General features: G+C 41.6%; 1 protein-coding gene across 4 annotated transcripts in view; it reads right to left on the bottom strand.

Moving 5' to 3' along the window:
* Positions 1–17585, bottom strand: part of PRDM6 (PR/SET domain 6) — a 113182-nt gene that overhangs the window by 29298 nt on the left and 66299 nt on the right. For all 4 annotated transcript variants that reach the window (XM_044947822.2, XM_044947824.2, XM_025293017.3 and 1 more), the window contains exons 4-5: positions 7639–7766; positions 3973–4097 (exon numbers count right to left, since the gene is read on the bottom strand). In XM_044947822.2, the coding sequence (XP_044803757.2) occupies positions 3973–4097; positions 7639–7766 (253 nt within the window). The remainder of the gene's footprint in view (positions 1–3972; positions 4098–7638; positions 7767–17585) is intronic.

The following is a 17585-nucleotide window of genomic DNA, read 5'->3' as shown; positions in this document are numbered from 1 at the left end:
GTGGACGCAGCCGTGCTCTCTTTGCAGCTCTATTACATTTAGAACTACGGGTTTTTTTCTTTTTTCTTTCTTAAAGAAAATAACATAGGAATTGCTTCCAGAGCCCAAATGCCTGTGTGAAACGCTGCCCTCTCTTTGAGGCAAGGCGGCTTTCAATGGCTTGTCCGGGCAGGGAGCGTGTCCCACTGCTTCGTGGCCGCTGCCAGAGGGGCCAGTGCCTGAAGCCTGAACCCACCCCACACGCTCAGTAGGAAATGTGTACTTTCACCGTTGAAAGAACCATGGGAAGAAAGTGGTATTTTTATAAATGAAAGTGCTTAATAAGTATTATTCACTAAGCAAAATCATATTTTCCTTGAATGTCTTGGATCATGTAACAATTTCATTAACCAAGAAAAAAAATCTGGCTGAACTTTGTATCCATCACTTCTAATAATGGCAGTAAAATTCTCAGTATGTATCCAGTGAGCATGTATTGTTTACTGTGTGCACAGCACTAGGAGGCGGCTCTGTGGAGGCATTTTGTCAAATAAGTCTTTGATCTCAAGAAGCTTCTTTATAAGGTACCTAATTTATTTTGTGGCTAGCTTGGTAGAATAAAAATTGTCTTCAAATTGCTAATCCTGGTGAGATGATTTAAATTACTCAGGGCTGTGAAAGGCTATCTGTTAAATTATCTGTCCATGCCCTTTCACACATTTGCTCTTTTAAATCACACCGAATATTTTCTTGGTACAGAAAAAAGAGCCCTCATTATAAAGCCTCCCTAGGTACCTCTGTGAATCATATGGAATGAGAATCCATCTTCCAGTTAGAGTCAAAGCTGTATATCTACCCCCACGCCATCTGATGAAGCTTTCTGCTGGTTTCTTTGGTGGCCAATCCCATGATAGATATATGACTTTGAGACAGGAACTGAAATAAAATTCCTATAATACCCTTAGGGGGATGGGGGATTGTCACTGTTGAACATTTTAGTCAATGACTTAATTCTCTTTCAACTTCCCTCCACCCTTACATAGAGCTCTGAACTCAACCCAAAAGAGCTACATAGTTTGTCTCCTGAATCCATAATACTTCAAAGTGCTCAAGTTTTGCGAATTTCCTTCCAAGGATTTCAGGTGCTAAATGATGCATAACACGTGCCCTGGTAGAGTTTGTTGAATACTCTAATCAGCAACCTCAAGAATGCTTCACAAAGGCTGAACTACGGGAGAAAGAAGGTCTGAGAAGCCACGCCCCTGGGGTTGCCACCAAGCGCGTTTTGGATGGCACTAGCATACCACCTGGAGACCAGCTGGTACACTCCCAGATACCACAGTCAGGTGGCTGTGAGTGGCATATAACCCAAATCGCCCAGCCCAGGCCCTAAATCCCTCTCATCCTTGTAACAGCATCACAAGGTAGAAGCAATGTTGCAGACCTGAGACTTCCACCCCAGAGATCCACGTCAAAGGGAAGAAAAGCATTCCCTGAGCAGTCACTTCACGCTTCCCATGTCTGACTCGTAATCCAGTTAAGTGGCCATTCCATCCATCCAGCTCTTCAGACCAAAGCCCTGGAGTTATCCTTGACTCCTTTCTCTTACTCGGCATCCAACGTGTCAGCAAATGCTGTTGACTTTACCTTCAAAATGTATCCAGAATCCAAGCGCTTCTCACCACCTCCACCACTTTTACCCTGGTCCAAACCACCATCACTCCTCCTCCCTGGATTCCAGCAAGAGCCTCTAGCTGGCTCCTGCTCCATCCTCACCCTCACTGTCAGATCTCCACTAAGTGGCCAGAGTAAACCTGTAACAACTTCAGTCAGATCATATCACTCTTCTGCTTGAAACTCTACAATACTGCATTTGTCCAATGCAAAGAGAGTAAAATCCAGAGTCTTGACAGTGACCTTCTGGACTTTATAAGATTCTTGTCCCCAGATCTAAGTTGACTCTCCCCAACCCACTCTCTCCAACTGACATACCTATGCTAACCATTGTGATGCCCTTCCTACAGGCCAGTAGCATCTCCATCTTGAGCCTTTATGCTTGGAGTCCAGCTGCCTGCAACACTCTGCTCCCAAAGAACATGTGGCTTGTTCTTTCACTTCCTTAAGTCTTTGCCCAAAGGCCACCTTCCTCGTAGGGCCCACATTGGTCATCTCTAAACCCGCAACTCCCAATTCCTAGCACTCCTCGCCCCTTCTCTGCTTTGTTATCTCTATGACACTTATCATCACACCACAAACTAATGTATTTATTGGTTGATAATCTGCCTCCCTCCATTAGACTACACGCTCCATGAGGGCAGGAATTCCCGTACGTCTTGTTCGCTGCTGTATTCACAGTATGCAGCAATGACACTGGTCCTTAGTATGTATTCAACAACTGTCTAATGAATGAATGAATTTTTGGACTATGTGCTACGTACTTTAGAACTCTAGACTTTGATGTGTTTACTTCCAGACATTCCTTGACATGCACACGAGAATATCTTCAGTCTGTAGTAGGCTGTACTAAAGAAGGAAATAGAAGGCCTTATAGGATTTATGGAATCTTTCTGGATCAGATTCCATCTTTTAGAAGGCGAAGCTACACCGAGGTTCTAATCAGGGGAGCTGATAACAGTGCTTTTCCACGTGTGTACCTACACCCAGTCTTGGGAGAGCTGGGCATGGAGCCATACTGGGAAGACAGAGCATACTGGCCGCCATGGCCATTCTGCTTCTAACACCAACCACACACTCATGTCCAACACGGAGATTTTCCCCTGTGAAAACAGACACTCTCTCAAATAGGAGCATTACTGCAGAAAAAAAAACTTTCCATTGGAAACTTGGTAAGTAAGAGGAATGTACTTATATGTCCAAAGATTCATTTTTTTGATTTGAGATTGGTTTGGGGTTAGGGTAAAGTAGAAAAACAAAGTTGAGCATAATATGCTTTTTGAGGATTCTATTTTTTTTTTTTTACAAAGAAAACAAAGATAACATGGAAAAGAAATATCTGATCATCAGCATTTTGATCAGTAATATTATAAATATTTTTTTCAGTTCATATGTGTGTGAGAGAAAGTAAGTAGAGAAGGAAAAATTAAAATAACACTTTTTTTTCCCAAAATTAAGTTTCTTACATAAATCTGTTCTCTCTGCTTCTTTTTCTACTGCATAATCCAAACTTATCAGTTCACAGATCAGTCAGTTGGATGACAAGAAAAAAACTGCATCATTCAAACCAGTGTTTCTCACTGAAGCACATCAAAATCACCCAAATCTAAATCTATTCCAAATACTAGAAATCACCTTATAACATTTTCCCCCAAATTGATAAAAACAAATATATAAAGTTTATATGAAAACTACTGCAAAGGTTTGCATTAAATTATTTTTTCAAACATAATGACAGTAACAGTAATAAAGATAGAAGAAAATTACACGGTTCATTTTAGACTAAGATGTTTAGAGACAAATTCCTCAATCATATGTCTCTGGTTTTGACTACCATTTCTTATTCCAACAACTACTTAAGAGGAAGCAAAGCCAATTGACTGGAGGGGTGTTGTTCCTGATTAAAGAAAGTGTTGTCTCCTTACTTCGTTTTTGCAAACAGTGTGACTCCAGCAAGACTGTGCAATCCTTCAGAGCAGAAGTTATAACTTATGCTGCTCTCGGAACCAGACACATAGTTGGTACTCAGTAGATACCAGCTGCCTTAACAACACTGCTGCTGGCAATGATTTAAACTAGGACAAAGGTTTTGAAATCATAAATGGGTGAAAAAACATTGAACTGTATAGGTCAAGACATCCTTGGAAAAAGCACAGGATATACAAGGAAAAATAAAATGATGGAACAGACTTGTGCACATTTGTGTTACACAGCAGAGTGAACCACATTTCAGGAGTTTCAAACAACACTCTTATTTTAAAAGTTAGCTTTGAAATAGGTATTTGGAAATGTGAATTCAGAGCTAAAATAAATTCTTACAGTTTTCATCCTGGGCAATGCATTGTAAAGGGATCCCAAAGAAAGACGTATAGCTGTCATTGTACCACACGAGAAGCTCGGTACCCCTGGGAATATCTATACAGGCTCGGTAGAATATATTCGACCTATTCAAAACAAAAGAAAACCCAGCTTAGTATAATCGGTAGGACTCACATGCTCCATCCACATTTTTATTGCCCCAAAAAAGTTCTGCCCAGTTTCCCACCTAAACAATTTCTGTTTGTAATAAAATCTGCACCCACCTTATCATTCCCAGCAACCAATTAGAGCCTGTAACCCAGTACGATAAATAGCTCACAGTTTATTTCCACAGTGTCCCTCCATGGAACATCCTGGCTGAAGAGACAGATATTTGGCCCCCAGAGAGTCAGCAGAAAGGAAGAGTTCATTTAAAGAAAAAATTTCATCTCACACTAACGAGAAAATGCTCTTTCTTGGTAAACTGCAGACTCTGGTACGTTGACCCCACATACAAATTAACACCATTGATTTCTTATTTGAAGGAAAAGCGTTAGGTGTATTCTTACAACTTGGCATGGGAGTTCTCAAATTTGTAATAAAATTAAGCAGCTTTGTGATATAAGGGCTAAGAGAAATAAAAATCTTCCCCATAGCTTTTTTTTCCTCTAAAATTTGATACAGAAGAAGAGGAAAAATAACCCTCTTATGTGAAGTGGATGGAAATTCAATAAATACAAGAGGGGCACTTTACTCTGGCTGAAAGATTACACTCTGAAATGACAGAGTGAAGGTACCAAGAACTAAACAGCCACGGCACAGTAAATAAAAACCTACAGATTTAAAAAAAAAAAAAAAGAGGAGCCTGTGATCAGTTTTCTCAGTGAAGAATTGCTACAAACATTAGCCTCAAGTTCAAGATAAAAGTGTTCAGGGTTGGTGAACCTTAAATTTAGCCCTTCTGTAAGGAACTGGCCATCGCAGGGCAATCTGTTCCTTGTACAACACTGTAGACATAAGGCGAATCCTTCACCACATTTTTCACAGCGTGAGATATGCACTTGTCAACATATTTTGTCACCACAAAGTGGCTCTTGGCAATAGGATCATAAAGATCAATAAAAAAGTGCAGATTCTCAATATTTTACTTGCAGCTGCAAAAATTTCATTTATCTTGTTATTTTCCTTACTTGCTGCCATTCTGTCTCATGAGGGCACTGCTAGCTAAGCAGAATGTTTTTCCCCAACATTCTATGAATATCTGACAAAAACTCCAGCCAGTTGTCCAGACCTCACTCCCCTTCCTCCCTTCGCATCTCCAAGAGCTGTGCATTTTATTAATTCTTTCCACTGCTACATAAAAAAATCAAAATTGGAGCTGGGATATAAATCACTGGCATCTCCTAACTTGAGAAAAATTGAGTCGACTTTGTACTTCACCCTTGTAACATTTCATCTCTCGGTTTGGCTTCCCTTAATATAAACACAGCGCCGGCAAATGAATGTGCTAAAACCAAATGACACACTTTGCCGCTGAAAGAGCAGAACTGTTTTCGAGCGATGGGTGGTCTTTTGAGGCACAGAGTAGGCCAAAAGGGGAAAAAGAAAAGTGTAAGCGTACACCGTTCCTTACAAGCGGGCAGAGCTTCCAAAACTCGCAGAAATCTCTGCATGTTGAAGCACATCAAAGGGATTTTTCCCTTTTCAGATAATATTTCCTTTGCTGACATGTATTTAGTATTGTGGTTGGATGACTCATAAAGATAGCTTCATGGCGTCCCAACGCAGCTGAAGCGGAACACACGCCAACAAACATTATTGTCAGCCTCAAAATAAAAACAAAACGTTCAGCTAAGGGTCAATCAATCAAGGGCGCTTTGAAGAAAATTCCATTTAGATATTACAAATCATAACAGAATGAATCTAAACCAGCTGACTTTTTGTGAAGAGGACATTCATGTACAATAAAAATTAGGCTGGCTCTTCAGGGTCCAACTTTTCTATTTTCTTACTCTTGGACGTGGTCACTGGTGATGGATGCCAGTTTTTAAATTGTGTTTTTGTAGTTCATTTTATAAAGATCTGAGGTAATCGAAAACAGATCGGCAGAGAGAATTCAGTGTGGAAGCACCATAAGGAAGGGAGCAATAAAACCCACTTAATATTGACAGAAAGGTAACGACTTTCTCATGCCCACCTTTCTTGCAGGGGTTTCTTATTTACCCAAAGTCAGAAGTCTCCTCAAGAGCTCCCAGGGTGCCCATGACGGAACCAGCCAAACTATCTCTTGCCGAGTAGACAAACACAATCTTTACTACTTTACTAGCTCCGAGTTTTATAAAAACTTCACAACAGAGATGCAGCTGCAGGGAAGGTGGGTGAAGCCCATATACAGACTGTAACCAGATACCATCGTTTGCAAGTTCATATAAACCCTTATGTAATGAAAGATAACTGCCTAGGAAACCAAGGCAGTGAGTCACATGCTGTCCAAATATGTTCCCTTTGAATTCGGAGGCCTTCGGAGAGCAAGACAGATTTGTGCAGCCTTTAACCTATAAGGGGAATAAAGTTTGCTTCTTTTTTTTAAGGCTTCATTTTTAAAAATTAAAAAAAAAAAAAAGAAAAGAAATTGTCATCAGCAGGACTCCAAGTTACCAAGCAAGGCTCCTTCTGCTTTGATGTGTCTGTGGTGCCTGATAAAGTTAAACAGTTGCTTCTGATTCTAAAGGGAACGTGGCTGTTTATAACTGAGGTCATATATTTACATGGCACATGTTTTCGAGGGATTCTGAGAAAAGAAGGCTTCGCGGCAGGGCTTTTTTCCTATGGGATCTGTGTTTGCCTTTGGGTTGCCACTCTAGCCTTTAGTACTTGATGGAAATGCTTGACCAACAGGTGCATCAGGCAGGTGTGGCTTTGGATCTGGGATGCCCACTGGCTTTTCTGCCCCTCCCCGACTCTAGGCCTCTCTATGAGACTCTGGGAAATAGGGGAGGCTTCACCTCATCTCCACTCACCTTTGGGATTTGCCAAAATATCTCAGGGGACTGGTGCCTTTGCTGTGCTCTGGAACCACCCCATCCCCTGAAACATACTCTGAATGGCTGCAGGACCAGAGCCAAATGCTTTCGCACCTTTCAAGGGATCAGGAGAGGTTACTATGACTCAGTCAAGGCTGTTGAACACAATGGTTTTAGGAAAGCAGCCTGGGGAGGGTTGAGACTTCTTGATTTCCCACGCCTTTGTGCAACTCAAACTGTTTCCTCTGAGAGACAGCCAGACTGAAGGTGACAAAGCAAGTGACTTGGGCTGAATCTGTGAACTCCTGTTTGCATTGGACACATCTGCTGGGGAGGAAATCACTGCAAGTCAGTGAGTTCACTGGGCTCACTCAGGCCATGGTGAACATTCACATGATGTGGAAGTAACTTTATCATGTGCAGTGAGTGAAAAAGGCCTTCTCCTAGCATCCTTATTCCTGAATTCTCAAGAAATGATTGTTACAAGAACTAGAGAGATATGACAAACCTAGCAGAAAAAAAAAAAAAAAAAGAAATTCCTGCCAGCCCTGCAGAGTTCTTCAGGACTCTGCAGGATTTTTTCAAAACTAGCAGCAAGCCTGAATTTATATATGCAAGGCAAAGGGCTTCGGCTTTGTAAGTGGTAAATCAAGGTATACTTTACCTGTACTGAACTACTGTTAGATTCTGTTCTCCGCAGTGCCTTGCACATCGGATATACCTCATCCAGCTCGACTTACTAGGTTCCCCACCATCAATAAAGTGCTGTAGTGTCCCATCTTGGTCATATATCTAGAGAAGAGGTCAGAAGGTCAAGTAGTTAGAACGAATCATCAGCAATCATTTTCCCTGCTTCCCTTGGTGTCTTTATGTGTTGGCTGCAGCAATTTATTGCCCATAGGTTTGCTAGTGCTCAAGAATGCTTGTGGAAACTCAACTAGAATAACAGGAGAAAAACATTTTCTGGTGATGCAAGTCAATCACGTTTTTCTTATCAAGCCAATCTTCCCTTTATTAAACATAGTTGTGGCATCTCAAGGATGTGAGTGACCATGTTTCCCAAAGAATATTTAACCTCTTTTTGACAGGCTACTCTTTAGTAATGAGCTGCTGGATAAACAAAGCAAGCTGAGAGGCGAGGCCACGCTGACATGGCTGGAACATCCATATGCGAGGCCCTCGTCTCAAACGCGTAACTGGTCGAAGGCATCTGGGAGGCAGGGACTGTCGGCTCAACAAGCGGGGTGACACCTAGCAGAGGCTGGCGCATGATGGAGCTGTTTCAGATGGATAAAATTAGACTCTGGTTTGGATTGAAAGAAATGGACTCTCACCTCACAGAAGATGTAGGACTTCAGCTGTCAGGACCTGAAACTATTAGGAGAGGAGTCATCAAAAAAGAGGGACCCTTGCAAAGGGAAAGAAAAAAAAATCAAAGTTTCCTATGGATTTAAAATGTCTTAACTGAGGTCGGTCTAATCATTATTGCCTTAGATCACCTCAAGCCGATTTTCTTTCAAGATCACATCCAAGGTAACGGAATCCCAGGCAATGAGCATGGGACCAAAAACCTTCTGCTAAACAACTGGCCAGCCCAGGATGTTGGAATCAGGGCTAACAGCAGAGACAATCGGCCCCCACTTCCAGAAACCAGGCCAGCCCTGGGCACCTTGGAGGCTGGGGTATCTGGAAGGGTGGATTGGGGAGTTATATATGGGCAGCAATTCTGGAAGGCCATCCTCAGTCCTAGGGGCAGCCAGGAAGCAAGGGGTACAGTTCTCAGAAGGATCATGGCAAAACTGGGCCTTTTAAAGAAAAATCAGCAGTAAGATTGTGTTCCACAGAGCATCCTGAGAAATTAAGTCCCTTATTCTTGCTAATCAGCCTTTCCGCTTTTCTTTTCCAAACAGACACAGAGAACAAGTCTCCCGGAGCACCTCACTGGTTACATTTCAGCCCTAAAATTAGTAAGGTCATTCATATTAATTTAGCTCAGCATTTCTATTCTGGGGGCCAAAGGACTTAGTGATGACAGTTCTTTTTATCATCATCAGTCATTTTAAAACAGTTGATTTGTTTTTTGGTTTTTGGTTTTTTTTTTTTTGGCTTTTCTTGAACTCATTCGTCTTCACTCCCAATCTTTCCACTAACCCCCACAAATAAAACAAGAGATGAAGCCAACCTAATCAATATAATGGTTGGAGAAGCTATGACTGGGTAGCAGGCTAGAATGATTATAGTTGATAATCAATGTAGCCTGAGAAGAATGAAGAGAGTCCTAGATTATATTTAAGATTAATGACTTTAAAATCTTAGTTTAGGGATGATAGCAGGAAATGGGAGCATTTCATGTGGTAGATACATCTGCTCCGTAAGCAACCTGATGATAGATTTCCTATTTAGGTAAGATTATTACACGGTACTTATTTTGTTGCTCTTATTTTCATTTTAGGAAACTGGTTCAAAGGCTCAAAGTCGCAATCTTGAGTCTGCTGTCAACAGCCCATGTGACAATGTACAAAGCCATCAGTTCTTTGAATACCACTATCTATCTATGCAGCTAAGCTAAGTCACTTCAGTCGTGTCTGACTCTGTGCGACCCCATAGACGGCAGCCCACCAGGCTCCCCCGTCCCTGGGATTCTCCAGGCAAGAACACTGGAGTGGGTTGCCATTTCCTCCTCCAATGCATGAAAGTGAAAAGTGAAAGTGAAGTCGCTCAGTCATGTCCGACTCTTAGCGACCCCACGGACTTCAGCCCACCAGGCTCCTCCGTCCATGGGATTTTCCAGGCAAGAGTACTGGAGTGGGGTGCCATTGCCTTCTCCCTATCTATCTATAATGGAGCCCAAAATGTTGAGGACCCAGCCCTCTGCCCTGTCCCTCTCCCACGAACAAATCTTCCATGACAGCTGCTGGTGAAAATACTTAGGAAGCACTTGGAGAAGTGCAGTTCTCCTTCATGCTTCCAGCCAATGTCCTCAACAGCAAGTTAAACTCTCTAACGTTTACACATCATGGGTGTCGCCGAGTGTTAGCTCATATGAACACCAGACATTAGCCAATCAGTCTCCAAAATAAGTATAAAAAAGTGTTATCTCCCACACTGTTTCAGCAATAACCTCCTTAAACTAAGTATATTGTGATTACAGGAATCCTACAATTCTTGCCTGCCTGGTGAAAACCCTACTTGCTTTGAGGAAAAGTAGATGGTTATTTGCCAGGCTTCCCCAAAGTATCACACACTGAGCACATACCATGAAGCTGAGCCTCCCTTGCTTCAGCCTGATACCAGTATTACACTGTTTCACATGAAACTTGACAAAAATCCCACTTACCAAGTTAGATCCCGTAAGTGTGCACCCCATCAGAGATGAGGAAACTCATTCAGGCTTGATACTGTTCTTTCCCTTAGCACCCAGAGCCCAGCCATCACCAAATCCAGCTGAATTTGCCTCCTAAAACTTTTTCACATGCATCCATCTCTCCCTCTCCACCATCACCATCCTTCCTGAACCAGCTTCCTCTCTCACCTAAAGGACTACAAAAGTCCCTTGATAGATTTCCCTGCTGCTGCTTCAGGCCCTTCCAACCTAGTCTCTCAAGTACAGCCAGAGGGATCTTTCAAAATCCACATCTAATGATTTGCTTTTATCCCCCCTGCCAAAATAAGAGTTTCATAAATACCATAAAATGTCAAGTCATAACAACATACATTCTCAGCATGTGAGATTTCCTCAATGGGATCCATCATGCTAATATGGGCAGCACCTCAAGCCGAAGTTATTTAGGGAGGCTGGCCAAAAACACGAACCTTTGCATTTGGCTCAAGGCCATCTTGGGGCCCTTTCTAGCCTGTGTTGTTAAACATTTAAACTGTGTTTCTTGAAAAAGTAACAAGGGCCCAGCAGTCAGTGATGCCTATTTCTGTTCATTTTCCTAATAAAAGTAGAATAAAACTGGAAAAACCACTATATCCACATGTAAGCGCTAAAGAGGAACTTTTCAAAAAAGTTCTGCATCCCAATTTGTGTGTTGTTATTAATCTCCATCATTAGCTCAACTTTGTTTTCATTTCAGAGTTCAGTAAAAGAATTTTTTAAAAAAGAGGGAGATAAAATTCCACATGCATCTGAACTATACAAGGACACTGTCCCTGTACCCAGACGGGCTGACATTTGTCCTTCTGGGAGACAAGCAACCACAAGTGGGGAAATGCTTCAGCAGATTTCAGTCCACAGCAGCTGCAACAATTTCAAGGTCGAGAAGCTGTTCTTGGAGGCTGCACCAACATCTACATTTGTGTGACGCTAAAATGTAACTGTAAGACAGATACCTAACAGGTCTAAAAATGTTAAGGAATTTGAGGAGATTTATTAATGCCAAGACCAAGAGTTATTTTGTTTTCATTACCTTTCAAAAGATTTAAAATAAGAAGAAAAATATCAAAAATCTTACACAGTGTTTAGATAATCTCCTCAGGACCAATGAAAATGTCAAAGAGGTCAGAAATTGAATTCGTTCAAATGGTAAGAATGAAAGTAAGAGTCAAATTTAGGGGAAAATTCCTTGAAAGAATCCTTGAGTCAAGCATAGTTTTGCTGAAAACTGTGCACTTTATTCTCCATGAATATGAACCACCATAGTTTTATACTTGCTCTGTTTTTTCTAAGGAAGCTAGAGGTAGGGGAAACACATGTAAAGAAACACACAGGACACCTGGTAGGAAAAGGGTTAAATTTTGTAACGCAAACCCCTCTAAACTGTAGAAAGCATATTTGTTTTACAAAGCTAGTCCTAGCATTGCTGAAAGGGAGTATAAAATGGCACAGTCATATTGGAGAACATTTTGGCAATGCTGAAATAAACTTGACAATGCATATTTCCTGTGACTCAGCAAGTTCACTTCTAGAAAACTACTCCAATATACTTTTGATACCTGTGCCTAAGGAGAAAAGTTCAAGGGTGTTCACTGGAGCACAACTTTTAACAGCAAATAATTCTAAAAAAGAGAAATATCCATATCAGAAGAGTAAACTAACTGTGGTTTATTTATTCAACAAAAAAGTACTAAACACTTAAAATGAATGAACAAAACCTGTTTGTATTCAGATCTAGTTGATATAGATCAAAACATCAAAAACATAATGTTGATTGAGAAAATCAGTTGCAGATTAATGCATACGATATCATTTGTTAACATTTCAAAATATACAAAATAACGCAATTGTATATTTTAATATAGTGTATATTGTAATATACAGATAGCAATATGTCTATCTATCTGTATCTGTTTACAACAAACATGCTGGAAGGATTCACCATTAACTTCATCAGAGTCCTGGCCTTGGGAAAGAAGGGGATGGAAGGATAACAAAGGGAACACACATATATCTGAAATACTTTATTTTTCTTTAAAGACAAAAACGTTTCTGAAGAAAATATGACAAAGTGTTAACATTCTCTTTTTTGGCATTTATATATTATACTTTGAACTTATTCCGGTTTTTTAAATCAAAGTGAAGCAATAAATGAAAAGTCTAGTCATCTATTTCTGTGTACATCAATTTTGGCATGGGTTGTTAAAATAGAGGAGCAGATTATCTTACCCAAAGTTAGAAACTATCTGTGTTATCCTCCTGGGAAACTCTCAGTAATATGCACCCACTGATTGCCTTTCTGATTGCTTTGTTGCTATTTTAAAACCCCTGGTTGTGGTCTGTACTTTTTCTTTTATCCTGTATCAACAGGACGAGAAAGATAAGGGGAGAGCTCATTCTTACCTTTTTAAGGATATTTTTATAGTTTACAAACCAATAATATTTACTGAAATGCCACACATGTGGTTGAGATAATGATCACACAAACTGTCACTCATTATAAACCACGCATGCCATTAACTGAAAACCACTACGTGAAAGACTTCATTGCAATCCTGAAGATCAGGGAACTGCACTCTTTGCTACAATCTTACTTTCCTAGAACACTAAACCACTTTAAATGAGAACAGCAGGGCTTCCCTGGTGGCCCAGTGGTAAAGAAGCTGCCTGCCAGTGCTGCTGCTGCTGCTAAGTCACTTCAGTCGTGTCCAACTCTGTGCGACCCCATAGACGGCAGCCCACCAGGCTCCCCCATCCCTGGGATTCTCCAGGCAAGAACACTGGAGTGGGTTGCCATTTCCTTCTCCAACACATGAAAATGAAAAGTGAAAGTGAAGTCGCTCAGTTGTGTCTGACCCTCAGTGACCCCATGGACTGCAGCCTTCCAGGCTCCTTCATCCATGGGATTTTCCAGGCAAGAGAGACATGGATTCGATCCTTGATCAGGGAAGATCCCACATGCCTAGGAGCAACCCAGCCTGTGTGCCACAACTCTTGAGCCTGTGCTCTAGAGCTTGGGAGCTACAGCTACTGAGCCCATGAGCCTAGAGCCTGTGCTCCATAACAAGAGAAGCCACTGCAACGAGAAACCCAAACACTGCAACTAGAGAGTAGCCCCCGCTCATCACAATTAGAGAAAAGCCTGCATAGCAACAATGACCCAGTGCAGCCAAAAATAAATACATTTTTTAAAAATGAGAACATGAGTGAAAACCACACCAGTGTTGTGTCTTAAATAAACTGGTCATGATAGGCTTATCCATGGCTTTGTCCTTTATGAATGCTGCCAACTTACATTAACAACAATAATCATCACAGAAATAGTGTAAGCTAGGAGAAGGCAATGGCACCCCACTCCAGTACTCTTGCCTAGAAAATCCCATGGACGGAGGAGCCTGGTGGGCTGCAGTCCATGGGGTCACTAAGGGTTGGACATGACTGAGCGACTTCACTTTCACTTTTTACTCTCATGCCTTGGAGAAGGAAATGGCAACCCACTCCAGTGTTCTTGCCTGGAGAATCCCAGGGATGGGGGAGCCTGGTGGGCTGCCATCTATGGGGTCGCACAGAGTCAGACACGACTGAAGCGACTTAGCAGCAGCAGCAGCAGTGACTGACTTGGGCCCATTTTAACATAATACCAAGAAAAACATCTTCTGAAAGATAGAAATGTACGTATATGGGTGGCTCTGAGCAATCTGTATCTTTAAAAACAAGATCTGCAAACTGGTGGCTCTTGGGTTGAATGCTTGACCAATTTTGTTTTTCCACAAGTGTTTTAAAATTTTGGAAATTCTATCTAATTTTTAATTTTTCTTGAGGAAAAAAATCAGAAGATGGGTCCTCAATCTCTAGGACTAATCCATGGAAATTTAGGTCGCCTTCAAAGTGGCACCCTGAGATCAGCCATGGGCTTTTCTCCTTCCCCATCCTTCCTACCCTCCCCTATTCTTAGCTGTTCCTTACTTCACTCATTTACTTAGCTGCTCAGCCTCATGAAGCACCTAAGTTGGTAAACCCTGCTGTAAAGGAATTTTTCTACCCCTGAAAATCAATCTGCTACAGCTGGGGGCACTTTCAAGAAAAATCATCTGATCTGATGGCCTGGAAACACTGCAAATGTCCATCACTCCTTCACAGCCCAGAAGCCATCATATGACTGGGATGCAGGCATTTTGTGGTATAGTTTTCCAGGGAGTGGGAGAGCAGAGCAGAGCGTTCATTTATTTTTACTAGAAGGGCTTTCAATAGTCTTTTAAAGCAAGGGGTCCATTTTAATTCAAAGACGTCACAAATGTAATTACACTATAAAATCAGATAAAAGTTGCCTGGGTCTACTTTAAAAACAGATACAAAAAAGCTCATCAGAAAGCACCCCACCACCTCAACAAACCTCACCTTTGCTCTCTGATGCAGGCGCTGGGACGTCACCAAGGGTTGGCAGGGAAGGGGGGACCTTGTTTGAAAAATGGCAGACAGAGCACTTCCTCTGCCAGATAAGCTTCCATTTCTTCTGTTAAACCATTGAGTACCGCAGCCACATTTAGAGGTCAGGAAAATGAGATAGGGAAGAGACTACCAGTTCTAACCTCATCAGCTTACAGTCAGCTTTTGTTTCTCTTGCGAGTTTTGTTTCTTGCAAGTTTCTCTTGGGAGTTTGCACCCTCGGATTCAACCAAGCACGGAGGGCAGCTCAGGGCCAAATGCACTAGTCCAGCTTGTATAAGGGATCTTGAATGGATGAAGAGTAGGGTATCCATGGTGGGTGCTGGAACTGACACCATGAGGAAACCCAGGAGCAATTATATACATAAGAAAAAGGGGTCTCCAAAAGTTAGCTGTATAGTGCTGTGTTAGTTGCTTGGTCGCATCCAACTCTTTGTGATCCCATGGACTATAGCCTGCCAGGCTTGTCTGTCCATGAGGATTTTCCAAGCAAGAATACTGATGTGAGTAGCCATTCCCTTCTCCAGGGGATCTTCCCAACCCAGGGACTGAACCCAGGTCTCCTGCATTGCAGGCAGATTCTTTACCGTCTGAGATACCAGGGAAGCCCAGAAATTAGGGACTTCAACAAACAGACTCTAGTCAGAGGCACAATGAGGCCTCCTCACACCTCATTCAATCCTACAAATAAAGACAGCCAAGAACCTTAAACAAAAGAAACTTAAATTATAACATTAAACATTAATCCGCTCCTCCCAGAACCTGGTTCTCTGAATCTTGGCATGAAACAGAGGAAAAATAAAAGATCCAAAGGTTGTATTTGAAAGGCTTAGCCAGTTTTCAGCGAGCAGGGAGATGTCTCAGGCTCCCTCTCCTGTGATTCCACACAGTGCCAGGTCCCTGTGCCAAGGACCCAGACAGCAGCATTTGGTCCTATACTGAAACACCAGTATCCTTCAGCTTTCCCCCCAAAAAGCTGAGGTGAGGGTGCATATTTTATACCCAAACATCTAAAACAAGGCCTAACACATTGGAGGAACTCAAAATACGCTGAAGTGAACTGAATTCTCACAATAATTAAATAGCTTCTTAAAGATCTCAAATTTTATTCACAACTTGAGAAAAAACCACCACTAAATGTGATTAAAACTCCATTCTAAGCACTAAAAACCAGGGCTTTTTAAAGAAAATTTTACATCTTTTTGAACTTAAGTTCTTCCAAGTCTATGAAATGCAAAGGTGGCTTTCATAAGATGATTAAAATGTAATAAACAGTTGTGTCTATGTCCATGTCCTGTACTTAGTCGCTCAGTCACGCCCCACTCTTTGAAACTCCATGGACTGTAGCCCACCAGGCTCTTCTGTCCATAGCGATTTTCCAGGCAAGAATACTGGAGTGTGTAGCCATGCCCTCCTCCAGGGGCTCTTTCCAAGCCAGGGATCAAACCAGGTCTCTCACACTGCAGACAGATTCTTTACCATCTGAGCCAGCAGGGAAGCCCTCAGAAAAGGGTTGAGGAGAGGTCTTAGGGAGTTTCCCAGTTTAGACCTGAGAACCCAGCACTGTTTTAAGACCTCTCACAGCACTTGGAGAATCCAGGGAAGAACAGACACAAAGATGGTTTCTCAGATCTTCTCTACCTATTCTCCACACACTACCTCGGATGGCCCCATCTTTCTGTTAAACTCAGAAAATGAGGGCTTCAATAATCAAGTGTATTAGTAATTTGAGAAACTCAATTGAAAACTATACTGTTTGCCAAGATAGATAAAAATGTTTTACTGTGAGATTTCTTTGTATCAGAAGATAAGAGGTGAGAATCTGTTTTGCAACTATTTACACAAGAACAATTCCTGACTGAACTGTGAAAAGTTAAAAAACCCAATACCTTTATTGCTCAACAAAAGATTTTACTTTTAATATTATAATTGTTAGAGGGGAATTTCTAAAGTATTACTAATGAAAATACGCAATAGAAGTCATCCCAGTCAATAGAAACTGGAGAGGGGGTGGAGGGCAGAGGTTAAGAGCACGCCTGTGGGTGTCAGCTCCAATGTGTGTGAGTTACAATCACAGCTTCATGTCTGCTGGCCAAGTGACTCTGGGCAGTTACTTAACTCTTCAGGAAGGTGAGACCTTCTTTGAAAAAATGATGCTACTGGCAGTCCCAGTCATAGGGCTCATATGAAAATCAAATGAGCTAGTGTATGCGAAGGACTTAAATCAGTGCTGGGCACACAGTAAGAGTCCAAAAAGCATTAGCTTATTCTGAGGCCATCACATTAGATGGGACATGTCAGCCCAGGCTTCATCTACTAACCTGCTGATGGACCATGACCACAGGATAATATGTGCAGCGTTTGGAAACTCATTACTGCTAAGATTATAAGACCAGAAGATTGCAAGCTCATTGAGGGCAGGAATGCATTTTTAATATTTTAAGCTTTTACCCATCAGTATCTTACACAAAGCTTTGTACACATCAGGAAATCAACTTTTGTTCAAAGAGAGAGAGAAAAAAAAAGTTGGAAATAACATAGAGGGGGTGTAGCAATAAGCCAGTCATTTATGTTTTTGTTCCTCTGATGAGTCTATCAAAAAATAAAATACTGAAAATGCTGGATAAATGTGAATACTCTCTAGAAAAAACAGTAAGGAAGCATTTTTCCAGTCCTACATTTTCCATTTGCTAAAGTTAACACAAACACAGGTACCTACCACACCTTTAAGAGCACTCCTGGAGCTTCTGTAACTAACAGGTTGTTTGTGCTCGGTCACTCAGTCG

This window comes from Bubalus bubalis, chromosome 9 (assembly GCF_019923935.1).
Source record: "Bubalus bubalis isolate 160015118507 breed Murrah chromosome 9, NDDB_SH_1, whole genome shotgun sequence".
Classification (NCBI taxonomy): domain Eukaryota; kingdom Metazoa; phylum Chordata; class Mammalia; order Artiodactyla; family Bovidae; genus Bubalus; species Bubalus bubalis.
This window is presented reverse-complemented; position numbering and strand designations above follow the sequence as displayed.